The following is a 17,926-nucleotide window of genomic DNA, read 5'->3' as shown; positions in this document are numbered from 1 at the left end:
ACTATTCAGGTGGGAAGGACCTCAGAAAATTTCTAGTCTAGCCTCCTGCTCAAATCAGGGCCAGCTGTGAGATCAGATCTGAGTCCTTAAGCCTTTGAACTGTAAAGTTTTGGAAGCCTCCAATGAGAGAGTCTATACAGCCACTGTGAGCAACACCTTCCACTGCTTGCCTGACCTCATGGAGAACAGGCCAGTCTGCACCACTCTTGTTTCAGCTTGTTTCTATTGCCTCTCATCCTCTCACCATTCTCCACTGTGAAGAATCTGACTCCATGACAAGCCTCTTCAAAGATACCTTTTCTCAAGCCTGAACGAGCCCTGGTCCCTCAGCTTCTCCTAAGAGAAATGCTCCAGCCCTGATGGYTGTGCCTTAACACTGAATTTACTCCAGATTTCTGATGTTCCTCTTGCACTGAGGGGTGTGGTGGTGGTATAACTGGAGCATCTAAAAGTGGTCTAAGGATTGCCAGGTAGAGGCAGATAATTCCATCCCTTGATCCAGTCACGCTTTCATTCACGCAGCCCAGGATGCTGMTGTCTCCCCTGCAACCAGGCATGCTGCTGCTGAGTGCCCAATTTACTGCCCACCACGCACCCAGGAGCTGCTCCCTGGACTGTCAGTCCCCAGCCTGGGGCTCCTCTTGCCTGGGTGTGCCGCTTTGCATTTGCAACTACTGAACTACTCCTCTGGTTGTTCACCCAGCCAGACCCCACCAACCTCACCTGGATACAGCAATATTGTGAGAAACAGTGTCCCCTTGTCCCCAGCTCTATAACAGAAGCCATTTTATCATAGTTACCACAGCTTTCATCRTTTCCATTGTTTTGAGACTGGAATAGACAAAGCTGAATGTGTGCGAAGTTCTTCTGCTCATGTTCATACCCAAGACACTGYTTGCATGCTTCCACAGGTCTTCATCTTATTAAGTTATCACAATCAGAATACATACTAATAATACATTCTCTCACTACACCAGGAACAGCATCCCCAGGAATCCTGCTTTTCTAGTTTTCTTTTTGCTTAATTCCTTTTCCCATTTGTGACTTACATCACGGAACAAATTCCACCACTAAATTCTGTTTACATTTCATCTTACTGATGCAAAATTAACAGGCATCTCAACAAAACCAATGCTACATAAAATCATTCTGCTCATATGGAGTTTTGAGGTTTTCAACTAAAGACATTCCAAGAAATATTCATATTGTTGGCTACCAAAAGTGAGCAATAGTTAAGAATTGCCAAATATTATTTAATCATGTGTAGTACAGATTGTAACGTTTAAACTACACAATCTATTGTTTCCACTAATCCTATATTAACAGGAGTGAATTGTCACTATGAAGGTAACATTGAGGAAAGGAAGTATTTCTTGCCTTTGAGTAATGTTTCCCTGAAATAATAGGCCCACCTGTACTTCACACTGGTGTGAGGGAGACAGGAGCTGGTGTGGCAGTAAGTAAGGGGCTCCTCAGCCCCCAGGTTTCAGCACCTCTCTCACCAGGCTTTGAGTTGCAAAGTTATACTAAAGCTGAAAATGGAGAATAATGTTCCGGACTGACCAAAGCTTCAGTGAAGAGACACAGATATGATCCAGTCATTAATTCAAACCATAAAAGGTTCCTCCCCAAGAAACAGGAACACACATAACCTCATAAGCGAAACACAGCAACTGACAGGTTCAAAGGTTGCAGTCACAAAGGTGTCCTTTGGGCTAGAGCTCACACATGGTGAAATACCAGGGCACCATTGCAAGGCAGAGCAGATTAGCTTTATAAATTGTGCAAYAGCACTTCAGTGTAAGGAAAGGGAGACACCTTTGCCCCCAGGCACAGGGCTTGGACTCACCAGGAAGCTTTCCCATGATACAGTTTCATCTCTAGACGTGAGAGCCTGCCAACTCTTGTTTGGCCTTGGGACAGGTAAAGAGTAAATGATAAGCTGCAGTCTGAGGCTGTCTTCCTGGCGGCACCTTTCCATGTCGTGGCTACTCACATCAAGACAACCTTGACTTCTGATGAAGTGTAAAGGACATAACTGTCCTATGCTAACAAGATCAAGAAATATCTTCTTTAGAACCRTCTGGTCTCATTTTGTGCATCTAGCATCTTGACTTGAGTGAAGCAAGTAACAACCAGCAGATTTTCAGTCATAAAATCAGCGTGCTTGATGAGGAAGACCATCAAGATCAAACAGCAATAAACATCTGATAACTGAAGTAACACAAGAGCTTCAACTGAGAAATCCCAATGTCCATAAGYAAACAGGAATCAAACGCAACACTTTAGCACATTTGAAAATGTCTGACCAAAGTGAAATAGGATTTTTTCCCCAAAAAAGAATTAATTTCCTGCCTAGCATGAAACACATTAAACGAAACATGACATTTGATATACATTGAGATTTCCCACCATTATGGTGTAAGAAAACAGAAGAGGCTGAACCACTGTGAAGTTTCACAGGACTCGACATCGAAAGACAGAGGAAAAGCAATGCAAAACCAGCAAGATACTGACCACACAGCCTATGGTTAATTCCTAACTTACACATGAAATGGCAATGTATGAACATTCACTAAGAGCACATATTACAGCATTTTAAACATCCTGAAAAAAAATTAAAAATATTCACCATATTAAATAGCCCTATGGCATTTATGTACTGGCTCTGCATAATAGCCCTTTAACTCCTACCTGCACAGAGCCCTTCATAATCTAAGAAAAGTAATCACAGCTTAAGTGCTGTTGAGATAAAGCACATTGACTATGAGTAAATGGAGCGACAATGTTATGATAACTCACATCACCAGCAATCGCAGCCTGAGAAGATATTCCTCACTGGGCACTTGAAAGACAAGCAAAAAGATAGGATGCCTCCCAAAAATCAAATTAATGAGCTCCCAGTGAAGGCCAAAGCAGAAATCAGTTCCACCTACTTATCCATGTAAAAATAAAAGCTGCTTAAATATAAATAGTTAAAGAAAGTACATTGCCAGAAATTAACTAAAATAGCTCAGGGACATCTGGAAATTTTCCTTGAGTGTGAAGCAATGTTGTCAACAGTTTCTCAACTAAAGTACCTGTTTGTAATTTAAGGATGTCCAGCTGTTACTGGAAAGTTAGGATTTGGCTAACGAATCATTAGAACAACTTCCACCTCTAACACTGCTGAAGAAAAAAGGCCATGAAAGCAGAACAATAGACAGGGTCATGAAACAGCAGCCAGTTTAAGGGTTTTCAGCAGAGAGGAACTGCTACATGGTCAAATGAGACACTGAATACAAAATACCCAAACATGAGTCTGGGGAGAAAAAACAGAAATGAAAGGAACAAGATGTTAACTAAATCATCCTTGCACATAATGATGTTCAAACAGAACAAGCTCCTTAGTCACATTCTCTGCATTTCTTTAACATAATCTTCCATTTGAAAAGCAGGTATCAAATGGAGCAATTTCCAAACTGCCTGTAGCAACTCACTAGGAATGAAGAGTAGGAAAGAGCTCACACCAAATAACCTTACTATTTAAAGACAGAGAAAGGAATAGTAGATTTGGCAARGAGAGTAGGAACAGTTCCATACAGCTGGTCTTTCTTTTGGGACTAAATGGTGCTGTGAACATGACAAAAGTAGGRTAAGTTCATTTGACTGAAATCTAGATACGAGGAATATCTGAACCATGCAAACTGGGTCTGTGTGCTGGAGGTGGGAATGATGATCTCCCCCAGGGCAGCTTTGCTTCAGCATTAGTGGGAGGTCCCCAGTGCTGAGACCTCTGGGCTACTCAGAGCTCTGTCCTTCTCCCAGCCTCACAGGCCCTTTTCCACAGATGTGTATATGTYTCTTTTTGCCCTCTCACACATCCATACATTCAAAGAGATTCCTAGAAAAGGCTCCATCCAGGTCAGCCCATAAGCATATAGCTACCAGAGACTGGTACACTATATCCGACTCATCACTCATCATCCATTTATGTATTTTATTTTCCCTTGAGAAGCAGCCCAACGGAAACTAACAGCTCCCTGAGCTAAAGGAGTATCAGGAAAGTAYGAAAAAACCACTCATATGAAAGGCAGACTACAAGGAAGCTAACAAGTAAAAAACCTTGCATTTCCACAATTGGCTTGCTCCCAGCTCACATCAGCTAAAATTAGCACCCTATTGAATTTACTACGCACGTGTGCGTAGGTATGCTCTCAAATTAGCCAGTTTGTTAGCTCAGCATCCTCCCACAAAATTGAGCTTGTTCTGGCCTCTGACTTTATAAAGTTGCAAGAAATCCTTCTATTCATTAAAGCAGGCCCAATCTCAAAATGTTACCGTGTCTGAAAACATAGCCACTGATTTAACAATGCACTTTACAGTGGATTTGGAATAGACAGTTTCCATTTACTWTGAGGAAGATGCTTTTCCAACGATTGTTTTAGAATGTTAATTTGTAAAATGTCCCTTTGAAAATTACGCTTGCAGGTTGGAACTGCACTCACATAATTTGCTATACTTGTCAGGAAAAGTCAAAATACTATTACTTTAATATCCCATTAATGTTTTAACCAAGTTCTCATAATAGCTCCAAAGGATGAAATGCTCAATTTAAAACTGTAAACCTGTTTGTCTGCCTGTCAAAACAACACCAGCTCTTGCTATGTCTAGCACCAGCAGCGGATTTACTGAGCAGATTTCAGCTGCTAGTAGTCTAAACTAAATGTACTAACTGAAGAAAATGAAAATAGAAATAACAGACACAGACATTGACTCACAACACAGGAGGTTTTCAGGARCCAGAAAACTTCCCTGGGTTAAGCCCATATTCTAACCTTGCCTCTCAGCACAAAGAACATGGAAACATCTCCATCTTTATCAATTTGCCCCCACTGGCAAAGTGGGGACATTAAAACGTACTTAACTGTTGAACACAAGAGCAATGAAAAACGAGATTAACTGATATTAGAGACTATTTCTGTTCCCACAGAAGTCAGGAGAGTTTTCTCACTGCCCTTCGTGCGCACAAAACCCCACGTTGAATGTGCCTGAAGACAGAAAGGACCTTTCAGGTTGTCACTGTWGTTATTAGCAGCTCGCAGTGTGCCTTCAACGTGAAAACATCAGAGATTTTAAGAATAGATGTAACTTTATGAAGACATGAGATCTTGTATGATGAGCTATGGATACAAATAATTCCTGCATTAAGCCAATCATGGCTGTCTAAGCTGATGTAAATATTTTAAAAAGATAGTCCAGTCTTGAATTAAAGCCTTATAGATTGACACACYAAGAACAATTAAAATAAACTATCTCTCAGGTAGATGTATTAACATATTTAAATGTAGATACAAACCACTTGATGAAATCAGATATCAGGAAGATACAGAAATGAATTGCCTGAAATCTCATTGGTAAGTGGTAGTTTTGAACACTTGGAAAGTAAAGGTAGGTAGTTCTTGTGTATGTCAATAAAAAATATAAAAAGGGAAGCTAATCCTCTCACAGACATTAAGTAACAAACATGACACTACAGTAACTTGCAATTTTTGAAGATTATATAGTTCCATTTAGAGTGACTGTTTATAGTCCATATGGTTGCTGAAGATAAGGATGAAAAGATGGAAAGAATCAAATGAAACCTTGGATCTTGGTTATGTACCTTGCCCAAAAAGTAAGGCAGTTTTCTACAAATACAAAATGGAAATAAAATGTTTTGGACTAATGACAGTACATGGATACCACACAGCAGCAAAGAATCCAAGAACTTATGTGCCTACAAACCTACTAGAAAAATTCAGAGAAACATCTGTGGAGGATGATGTCACACTAAGCTGGTAAATCAAAACATATAAATTGTTTAGCATTACATTTCCAGATTTTTKATATTTCCCCTTCTCATTCCACTTCCTATTTCTCTCAAGTGAAAGAATAGTATGGACTGCAGCTGTCTGGCTGTGTTCACTGCCAGGTTGGATGAGGCTCTCAGCACCCTGGTCTAGTGAAAGGTGTTCCTGCYCATGGCAGGGGGTRGTGGAAGAGGCTGGAACTAGATGATCTTTAAGGATCCCTTCCAAGCCAAATGATAGCCTAGGGAGCAGGGCACGTCACCAGCATGCAGTGCTCCCACCTGCATTTTTGAAGAGGTGTAGTGGCAGAAAGCAGGAATGGGAATGCCTGTGAGGAGAGGAGAGGAGGGAAGGGATCTGGCTGCWCCTTTGGGGCCAGATGGTCGGCTGGTGAGAGTCTGTAAACTGGGACATTACAACATAAAAACAGCATCAATCTTTAAGGTAAGACATATGCAATGCTTTGTTTATCTAAGCAGAATGCTGATATATTTATAATAATTTATTTCAAGCTCCCTGTATAATTTTGTCAACAACATGCATTCATTTAACAAAAGGAATGATAAAGCAGGGAGGGTTAGGAAGAAYTCTGAAGATACAAAATATGGCTACCATGAATCTGCAGCAGCACTTATATTTGTGAACTAAAGTCTCAGGCTTACATTTATAAAGACAAATTATAAATCCTCACTTGAATCTCAGTGTTGTTCAATTTACTAGAAAAATAATATAAAAAACCCAGCAGATGGGCAAACAAGGTAAAGGGCATTTAATTTTGGTTGCCTCTCCTCCATGCCAACACACTGCTTTGAAGGGACTGCAAGTGTGGGAGGGGAACATATGTGCATGTGGATTGTGCATCTCAGAGAATATTTACTGGTGAATGCAATCTCTCCTTCCTTTCCTCTTTCTATGCACGAAAGCTCAAAGGTCCAGTCACTCCATGGTGGTTCCACACAGCTACACTGGGACTGAAGGAAGCAAATGGACTCATGYTCTGCATGCAAACAGTGACTACAGAGCCACTCCACCAAACACTGCTTCGACCTTCAGGCTTCAGAGACAGATCAGAACCTACTGAAAGTGTTGATGGAGGCTTCAGACAGCTCCATGACAGAGGCTGGAAAAAAAGGTGCACTTCAACAGTAACCCAGAAGTTGCTTGGACCTTGCTGGACTCCAAACCAGGGCTTTGAATGGTTCTGTTGAGGTGATTTCTCAGTGAACACTGACAGARCCTGCTGCCATTTGAATAGTCACTGCTCAAGTCAAGCAAAACTCTCAAACCTGCCAATGATGTTTCTACATCTCAAGATAAAAGTGACGAGGCTCTACTAACATCAAAGCATAAAACTCTGGAAAGAGAGCTGATCTGGGTTAAGTTCTGATACTGAATTARGGACAAATCTGAGGTACCTCTGGAAGGCATGCTATCATCAAGACCGATCTGCCACAACTGACCTCTGGAATAAGGGAGAGCACTTAGAAATTCATCTTCACAGACTAAAAAGTGAACAGCTATGCTGAGGATCTGAAACTGATGACACAGAAGAATGAGTAGCTTAGTAYTCAAAATGTTGCATCTCCAGCTGAAGGCAAGAAACTGAAAAAACTCCTTAAGGAATGTGGAAAGGATTGARTGAGAAAGTACAGCAACTTGATTGATAGGCACATGACACAAATAGGTGCTAAGCAGACCTTAGCACAGACCCTTTAACTCAAGTGGGTACTCCAAAATGAGTGCTCACTACCAGAACTGGCAGACTGCAGGGGACCAACACAATGCACTAATCTGAAACTTAAGTAACAGCTTACTCCTTTCTGCTATTTAATGAAGCCCTGCACTTGTGTCAGAAGTCAAAATTCAGCCCAGAAGTAGGGGCACACCCGGGGTGTAAAAGAGCATTGGAAGACATTAGCAAAGATAAAGAGAAGCAGGCTTTTTCCTACTGAGAATTCAGAGTGGCAAYTGGGCAGCAAAGAGAAAATGAAAAGACATGAGGATTAGCCACCTTGCATGCTCACTGAGCAAACAGCTGAGCACAGCCCCTAACGTTTCTGGTCTCAAGTGGTCATTTGAATCAAGGCTGTTTGAATATCCATAATTTGTAGACTATCACTTCAAAAAATAAAGGTCCGCCAGTTGCAACTTTACACTAAATAGCCAAACTTGAAAATTATGTCTGCCCATTTAGTGTCTCATCTGTGCTTGAGTCCTATTCCAATTTGCACTCRATTGGATTACTACAGCTAATGGCAAAATGAGGTGTTAAATACCTCAGAAATAAATATATTTCTGTAGTAAATTATATTCAACTTAAATCCCATGCATGTAAAAAGTTATATGACTGATCAGTGCACAATGCTACTCAGCAGAAACTCAGCCTGATTAAACTTASGGAAAACTCCTCCCTGCAAATACATTGTGCCACTGACAGCTCCTCTGACAGAGCAGTAGTTAACTTAYGATAAATTCCACAAAATTACATTTCTTAATCATTTCAGATAGGAAATAAACAAATCTAAAGTGATCTAAATGAACTGAAAACCAAAATAAATTAACCAAGGGGTATACAATCATACTTCACATGAATCTGTATACACTGCATTGTGATTTAAAATAACTTACATGAATATATGCATATTTTTGTTTGTTTAGCTCAAAACATATATTTTCTTTTTTTTTTCAGCAGCCTTCAGTCTAAAGCTTCAAATAATAATTTTACTTCATATTACCAAGCATGTGATCTATTCAAGCATTTAAGAAACTAAAAAAACCCCACAGTGGCAGAGGACAGTTTTAATTTGAAAAGAGTAACTTTATTATCTCAGTTATTTCTGTATCAGTTTTCGGTGTAAAACTTTATTTTTCAATTTCCAGCCGTAAGAATTTAGTCTAGAAGCCAAAAATTACATCAAATCTCTCTGATTCTGAGACACCGAAAGCTGAGTGCTACCATCACATAAACCTTTTTAACCCCATCCTTTTTAGAGTACCTCACTAAGTTTACAATGGAGAATTTATTCTCCCCTATGCAAAGATGTTGCTAGGCCACACGTGAGAACAAAAGCCTGAAAGCAGAGGTTAGCTTGGTCTTTAGCTTGAACTTGTCCATCACAAAAAATCATCCAGAGCAATATYACTTTTGTGAAATCAATAGCAACAAGAACAAACATGCCAAGTTTTTCACATTTGGATGACAGTATCGCTTATCTATGACACACTAAACAGAAATAAATAAGACATATTTAATAGACAGCCTAGTTTGTTAAAAAGTATCTGCAAACATTGAAGGACTGCTATCTAGCCACTTATGTTTTTTCTCTTCCACTTTTTATGAATAAACAGAGAAACATCACAGTCCTGGTGCTCATACCAAACAGTTTGCATTAAACTTCTTGAAATAGGAAACCAACTACGAGTCTGGAGAGAAGAAAGCTGAGCAAAATATGGACAAAATTTAGAAAATCATGAAAGCCGTGGATAAGGCGAGTGGTAGAACTGCTATTTAACAATTCACAGGGCTTGAGCTAGGACACACCTGTTGAAAACGGAAGAAAAATTGGAAATTGAGGAGAAAAGATAAAATCATGTATTTTTAATGTCATTTCTAGTGAACTATTGCAGTTTGCTGCCAGAAAATGCTGGGTGCAAACAGCATTTAATCAACTGTATTCATGGATAACAGCTCTATAAATGTCTAGATAATAAAGGGTGAGGCAGACATCTCTAAATTCAATGTGTGTGGACTTCATAAGGGGAATAGGCTAAAGAAAGTGGCCAAGCTTATGTGCTATCCTTAAACATGGCCATTGGAGGACAAATGCTAGGTCAGAGCTACCCTGCTGAAATCCATGTGGGTATGTCTTCTGCTCTCTAACAGTCAAAAAATTTTGAAATTCATTGTTTTGAAATATAATAAACCTTRCAGGACAGAGTATCAACAATTTACAGCACTGTTCACAAGTGTGTCACAGGCCAAAGCACTGACGCTGGATACAAGAGAATATCTCATCTGTTAAATCCAGCAGCTCCAGAGAAGTGAGGCTGCTGCTTCTCCATGCCTCCAGGTTCAACCTCTAGCAAGGCTGAAAATGTTTCCCCAGGAGGGACATATACACAGATCAAACACATACAAAATATACCTATGTACATGTATATGACTGGACATACAAATCCTGGACAGACTGAGCTCTCCTACCTCATCCTGCTCCTTGATCTGGCTAAGCTGCACAAAGGTCCACTAATAAAAATATATCTATTCATCCAAGGTGGATCTCACCAGCAGCTTTGCTCAGAAACGCAGTCTGCCCAGTAGCCACCTCTGGATCCCAGTCTCCTCAGTTGCTGCAACAAGATGTATCAGACCTCAAAACTGCAGCCCCACTCCAGCTGCTGGTATAGAGCATTACACATGCTGCCAGAGCTGTTCAGGACTTCCCTGTTTCCTATAGCCCCCTTCCTTATAGTGTGGAGTTGTTGAAGAGACAGGACAGACTGTGCTGGTCATGAGCAGAATGTGTCCAGACAAGTGTCCTGGGCAGCACCTGCCAGCATGCAAACCAACTCTTTTATTCAGTTATCACTCTACTTCCCAAATTTGTTCCTTCCCCTATCATCTGTATTACTTATTGTCTCCCCCCTTCTCTCATTTTCTAGACATTCCATGTAATACGACTCACTCAATCCCTTAAAATTTTTCCCCTGCATCCCGCAATGTGTCCCACACTTCTATCTAGCAACATTGTTAGTCCAAAAAGTGATCTGCAGAGCTGTTCCCCAACTGCACATGGTGATGTTTTCACGCTTGGACATGGGGCTGGGGCACTGCAGGCACAGGCCTGAGAGGAGACTGGACAGGATCTCTCTTTCTCTAAGTTCATTTGGTTTTCTTTCTGCCCTTGTGCTCCTCTAGGTTGTGGAGATGACCTCTCATGGCTCTCCCATGACGGGCCCACTATTAACCTGGGAAAGTTCTGTTTGGGCTCCTCATTCTGTGTTTTGGGCATCTCCATGAGTGTGCAGGTTAGATTTATCACACAACCAAACAAGCACCACTGCAGTCAGCCAGCCTGGAAATGCAATGACTTTCCACCAGCTTTCTAAGCTCTAAGACACAGATTAAATTTGCCACAGGTCATCTGTTTCTTAAAATAAGCTGTGATGATCACTCCCTTTCCTCAGATCTGCTGGAATTCATCACATATTGCTCACCATAAACAAAGTATTATTATAAATGAGTAGGTAAAGTGTGTAACAAACCAAGGGTAGCACAAGCTGCAGTGAGCAGTGTGAACATCTCTGATGCTACAGCTCCAGCGATCTCATCAAGGTCAACGCAGCTACTCAAGTCGTTAAAACAAAGCCTTTGTGTCTCAGCAGAACTGGGATATTACAGACACAGCCTCTGATCTGCAGACAGACATGCCTGGGGCCTCATCTAGTGCCCAGCCCAGCAGAGTCTTTTCACTGACACAGGAAGGTTTTGGATCAGTCACTATGATCACAACACTTTATTATTTTTTTCTATTTTATTTTTRAGGGTTGTTATTACCTCTCTGTTGGCCTTCTGTTCCATTAAGTTGTTTTTGTGCTTCTTCAATTTTGTCTGCAAGAAAGAGAAGTCATTATTAAAATACATATATAAAAACCGGCAAGATTTTAGTAAGTCATTTACTGAAATCCATCTTGAAATATCTGTTTATATTTAGGAGTGATATCATTCATGTGTAAATATGTGGCACATTACAAGTAATACAAGCACATAAAATTTTATCATGTTTTACCAGGGAGGCTATTGACACGTTAAATTACACGGAACCACAGAAAGAAAAACACTGGCATCGGATCTGCAGTCAACAGCTAATCCCACTGTATCTTCCTACCATCTATAATAATGTGTGCAGTCAGGGGACTCTTTGGAATAGGTATTTTGGTGCATTATAGAGTATTTTAATAGATTTTTGAAAAAATGCTGTTAGAACAAGTCAATGTGGCATTAAACATGGTGAGAGAAACAGAAAACAAGATTTGCTCAGTGAAGCAATGGAGCCAATACTGTCACACAGGAGCAGCAGTGGGCAAGTGGTAGCCCCCACCTGACTCCTCTGTGACACCAGAAATTCCCCCAYGTACACTGAAGGAGCAAAAGGAGGCTCTGAATCTTTACTCCCCAGCCTATCTTTGTAGATCACCTGCTGCCCCTCCTACACACTGGATGTGTGGAATGAGAATTGTGCTTCTCCTGCTGTTGCACAGAAGGTCCCGTGGGAGGGCGGGATCTCGCTCTGTACCTGTGCGTGCTTGCACATGCAGAGCAAGAAGCAAGAAAAGGTGCAACTGGAGTGAATAAAAACTTGAGACTGAAATTTTTTTGGTAGCAAACAGTCCTCTGAGTGGGTTCAGGATAAAAGGTTGTGTTGGTAAGAAGCAGCAGCACTGGGAGAGGCTGAGCTCTCTCTCTTGATGTTCCAAGCATCAAACTATGGCCTCACTCACAGAGATCTGAACTTGGAACATGGTTTTCAGATATAAATGATCATTTTCTAAAATGCCTGTGAAAACCTTTTTTTCTTTTATTTCTTTTTTTTTTCCCCCCGGTGGGGTCAGTTTTTATTGAACTAAATTGAAAGAACAGAATGTAACTGGATTCATCCTAGACCTCTTGGGCTCTATTGGTACAGCTAAAGAAATACAAGACTTCATGGCTRCCATACACAGAAGGAGTAGGACAGCTCTACAGAGTCCTCACCTCYTTCTACGCAAGCATGGAGGCTTTATTCAGTGTGACTTTACTCACCATTGCTACACAACACCATGTTTCAAAAATGGTCCTTTCTTCAACACAATTCTAAATAAGTGGGTTGAAATGACTTCTCTATTATCTATCAGCTGAACCACTCAAACATGTTGGAAGTATTTGTTCACAGTTGAAGTCTGATATTGTTTCTCTATTATTTTCTCAGTAGAACCAAATAATGATAACTGAATCAAACCCTTCTTGAAGCTTTTAAGACTTGAGTTTTGTCGAACTCACTCTGCACTTCTGTTTTTCAGAACAAGTATCAGGTTTCCTTTCTCATCAAAGCTCAGTAATTTCTCTGCGGTACATTGTCCCAGAGAATGAACCAAAATATTTCACCAAGGTGTAAACTGTGAAGACTCCCAGAGCTTCTCATGAGAAAGACTACCACTGCAATTTCAAAAGCCAAACTTCTTCCTGCTTCCTCTGAGGTTAGTGAGACGTACATACATATTTAAAGGAAAGTTTTATCACATTTTCTTTTGTAGTGACTAACTGCCTGCTGAAGACAAACATAAACAACTCAGTAAGAGCACAATCCTTCACCATCTCTTTACCAAATCAGTTATGCAGGCTTACTTTAAACACTGAAGACTCGATATTTARCACCTTTCTAGATTTTAGCTACAGCTGAAATACTAAAGTTGTTAAAACATTTTTTTTAATAGAAAAGGCTGTAAATGACCATTTCTAACAAAAATAAGGGAAAATGTAAACAAAGCGTTTTTACATATATATGCCACTAATACTATCAGAGGAAAATGTATCTAGCAATCTCACTGTTTTTCCATAGGTTGTTGCTTTTCAGAAAGCTGACAGAATAAGTAATTTACAAAGTTGTAGGATAGCTGATAAAATACATGAACAAAAAAAAATAAGCATCAACAAATTATCCATTTGACCTGTAGATTTTACCAAAAGGCAACAAGAAATCAAACCATCAAACATCATTTGGCTCTCAAGTGCACTTCCCCTATGCTTAGAGATATATTTAATGCACAATATACGGTGTTTCTACCTTCAGAGTAAATGTTTTGTCAACAAAACTTACACCTAAATAGACAACTGTAGTTTCATTATTAAAATAATTATCTGCATATTTCACAGAAATGCTACAAGAAATATATGCATTTAAATTCACAATCATCCTACTTTTTAAAGAAAAATTACTTTGGAATCATGTGACATGAGATTGCCAGAAAGATTTAAAGCTTTGATCTCCTTAACTGAATTCTCTCTCTCTCTCTCATTGGAAAAAAAAAAATCAGTTCCTATCAGTAATTCCCAGCCACCTCTTTGTCACACTGTAATCCCAAACAAAGAACCACAGATAACAGAAATAATAGCTATGTAAACAGGTGTTTGGTGCACATCCAGAAAGTCTCCTACACTTCCTTTGTCTCTTGATATGTTTTCCCCAAAGAGTTACATTTGCTGTGTATATTTCTTCAGACCTATGGAGCTATCTCTGTGCAGAACACTTTTGAACACTGTGATCACTGAAAAATCGTGGTGYTGGTGCTGGAAACCAAAAGTAGTGATCTGGACTGTAAACAAAGTGTGGGTATTAACATMAGTCTGGGGCTAAACACTTTGTTAGGGCCTACATCCTCCTAATGGCCAGCATCACACGTTACCTGCTCTGGCTATTACACCAAGGCATGTCTAAACCATGGTATGAAATCTGTGGCAGCTGCTTCCCAGCTGCCTCACTTTAAAACTATAGATCCTATACAGGCAGCTGCCTGACAAACCACTGCGTCTCAGGCTGGAGGGAAGAGCTAGGTTATCCCTAAGGGCTSTGGAGCAGGTGGCTGAGCAGGCTGACAGCCAAGTGCCCCAGCAACACCAAAAGGCAGCCTCTCCAGGTCTTCTGCTAACTCACAAGTATGCCAGCAATAACTCGCTAACTAGATCAAAGTTATATTATCCAGTCATCTCCTTTTCTTGTGTGCCATTAAATTAGCTGTTTGTCAAATATCTTAAGGAAAATTATTTCAGACAACATACCACATTCTCTCCTAATTATATTATAGGCGCTCTAATGGTACACCACCTTTGGAAACACTTTATAAGCAAAAATACATCACAAAAAAATCATCTGCAAAGCCCAGGACGAACTGAAAACTGAGGAGTCCTCTATTAATTGCAAATAATATTATCCAATCCAATAATTCCTTGGTTTAATATTATTTCAGAATTAAACCTGTGCTACTGTCTATAAGGAATGTTTTACAAAGGAAACATTTCCTTTTCACTGAAATATTATGTACTTCTACTAGGATAAGAGAGAGCAATTTAGCTAATGGAAATTTCTAATACATGTCAGGTATGACAGTCTTGATTGCCCCTTACTGCCACAATAGTATCTTGACTGCTTCATTGTAAGACCTATCCTAATAGCCCCAACCTTCAGCAGACAGTCTCCTGGAGTAGCACCACATCTAGAAGAAAATGGCAGTGACAAACGCACTCTCATGGAAGATGGGATACTTCTCACCAAGCCCTTACTAGAGGGGAAAATGTGGAGCTGCAATGAAAGAGGAAATCATCATATGCATCACTGTAGAGAATGGAKATTCCATCTGATAGCAATGTAACGAGCCACAGAGCCAGCTCTTGGTTATCCCAGGCAGGTGCATGCCACAAAAATGCAAATCATATGTAGCATCATATAATGGTTTTATTTATCTATTATATATATAATAGATATGTACATACACACATACCTGCATGTGTGTAAAAGAAAATGAAACAACATGTGCATAATTGGCTTCTCTTATTCCAGCATGAAACCTTTTCATTGTTCTCCAACATAGCTCTCTCAGCAGGTATCTGCTATGTGGAAATATCATCAGATTCCTTGAGGTTTTAAATATATAATGTAGCTGTGCTTTTTAGGAAGGCAAGGAAGGAGACTGGCATGCAGTAAAATATGCTTCTTGTTTTACACACCTCCTGCTGTGACAGATCATTACAAGGATACCAACAGCCAGAGTTAGATAAGGTGGTGCTGTGGTGGAGTTTTAAATGAAAAAAACAAACCAGATTTTTCAACAGCTTTGCTCTATTTTTGGTCTTCACTGACAGATATAACCTCAGAGATTTTAATTAATTCACAAATAAAATGTAATTTATAGGGTTTTTTAAAGATGTCATCACATTAATATATAAAATCTTGAATATGTCTACTGTTCTATGTATTAGAAATGCATTACGTATTTTCAGAAATATTTTAAAGGCCTTACTTATTTGGTGAGTTAAGGAAAATAAAGGCTTAGGAATTTCAGCAAGTAAAGCAGAAATACTCAAAAGTGTGAGGTTTGCAAAATATAAAACCAGGAACTTCTGATAGCAATTTAAGCYGGAGCAAAATATATTTTCTAGTTGGGTGTTTGTTTGTAGGTTCTGTTTTGGTTTTTTTCATCTCTCTTTTTTTTTTTTTTTTTTTTTTTTTTTTTTTTTTTTTTTTTTTTTTTTTTTTTTTTTTTTTTTTTTTTTTTTGCTCACAAGTGTCCCCAGACCTGCATAATGAGATGACTTTATCCTGTTGAACAAGTCGCCCCGCCCCGCACAGTGACGACACACAGAAGAATGAAGACGCAGTCACTGCCTCCTTTTAAGCCTCCAGGAAAGCTTACTGGGGAGTGGTGGGTGCAAGAAGTTCATTAAACTTGTGCAAAACACCCCAACAAGATTTCACTGCACATATTCGAATGTGTTGTATCGCTGTAAATGGGGGATTTTTTGGGCTTCTTTTGTTTAAGACGTACAATTGCTGCTCTAAAACAATAAAAAGTGTTTTGTTTTGGTTTTTTTTTTAATCACACATACTCTGTTTATGGATGAAATTAGCAGATTTAGACCATTTTGGATGCTGGGAACAGGCTATGTCATCAAAACTTTTAAAAATACAAGTTCMTATCTTGCCTGTGAGGCTAGAGTTGGATGTTCAAATATTTAACCAAAAGAGCCAGAAGGAAGATGTCAGCATATTTYTTCCCGTCAGTTAAAGACAAGAACAATTCTCAGGCCTTAGGCTCAGGCCTTAGGCCTGAGTCATCCTAAAAATACCTCCTGCAAAACAGCTTCAGATGGCAGCAGATTTTCTTATTGCTTTCTCATAAATCATACTCTCTCTTACCTTACTGCATCAGAAGACCTTTGAAGAGTAATCAACAAAATCACTTTGCATTGCATTTTAGATGGAAACAAAGAAAGATGTCACTTTAATTATTTTTTCTTGCATTGATCATCTAGATCAGGGGCAGAAAAGAAAATCAAAGTGACAAAATATTCTTCAGCTGAAGTGCATGAATGCAATCAGTCTGTATTGTGCGGGGCAGTATTACTGAAAACAATTGTCAGCAGGTTTTTATTTGCGGGGCAGAGGGGTGAGCACAGCTTAAGAAAAACACAGATGAAAGATCAAAATGCTGCATTTTCCATCACTACTTAAATTCAGAGAGCAAGTGAAAAGAGGCTGAGTCCTTGCATGGAAATCCCCGTCTTCTGACTATTGAAACCTGCCAGGCTCATGTGCCAGTAACAAAGTGCTTCACATTTCGCTGGATGAGAAGTATGTCTCAAAGCATTTATTATTAAATAAGTCAAACAAACAAATAAATACCCTGAGCAGCAGATGGGTGGTACAGAGCAGCAAATCTTACGAATCATAGAATGGTTTGGGCTCAAAAGTGCCCTTAGAGATCATTTAGTTCCGTCCCCCAGAGCCATGGGCAAAGACACTTTCCACTCGACCACCTCAAAGCCCCATCCAGCCTTGCCTTGAACATCTTCAGGGCTCAGATTTGACACTGAGCCCACTCCCACATCCCATCTGAGCCATTTCACACCTCCCCCAGAAGGGAGCCCTGTGCTTCCAAGAACCAATGCCCATGCAGAGCAGGCAGGGCAGGAAGGGCAGCCACATGAAGCCAACGAACAACGCAAAGATGATGCAAGTTTCGAGCATTTCCCGGATGGCAGGTTCCCTTGGCACGGGAGGCAGTGTTTAATCCTGCAGCTGTGGGTACGCACCTAGGACTGGGGAGCATGCAGMAGAGCCCACACTCCACTGCAAAGGGGCTGTGATGCTTGTCTTTCCCTTTTGTTAGGAGGAGGAAAGGCTCTTTGCAACCTGCTAAAACAAGACCGCTGTAGTCCTAATGTGTTTTGGTTAACTAAGATGAATCCAAGACTTCCTCTAACCAGATAATTATGGAAAAAACAAAGAAGAAAAAAAAATAAGAAAAAAAAAAAAAAAAAAAAAAAAAAAAAAAAAAAAAGAAGA

General features: G+C 39.9%; 1 protein-coding gene across 4 annotated transcripts in view; it reads right to left on the bottom strand.

Moving 5' to 3' along the window:
• The window catches only part of HIVEP1 (HIVEP zinc finger 1), a 121,973-nt gene that overhangs the window by 40,288 nt on the left and 63,759 nt on the right, over window positions 1-17,926 (bottom strand). For 3 of the 4 annotated variants that reach the window (XM_057370443.1, XM_057370444.1, XM_057370445.1), the window contains one exon: window positions 11,386-11,439. The exons of the other annotated variant lie outside the window; for it this stretch is intronic. In XM_057370443.1, the coding sequence (XP_057226426.1) occupies window positions 11,386-11,439 (54 nt within the window). The remainder of the gene's footprint in view (window positions 1-11,385; window positions 11,440-17,926) is intronic. 4 annotated transcript variants of the gene reach the window in all.

This window comes from Malurus melanocephalus, unplaced genomic scaffold (genome assembly GCF_030028575.1).
Source record: "Malurus melanocephalus ecotype Western Australia unplaced genomic scaffold, MMel_1.1 scaffold_126, whole genome shotgun sequence".
Lineage (NCBI taxonomy): Eukaryota > Metazoa > Chordata > Aves > Passeriformes > Maluridae > Malurus > Malurus melanocephalus.
This window is presented reverse-complemented; position numbering and strand designations above follow the sequence as displayed.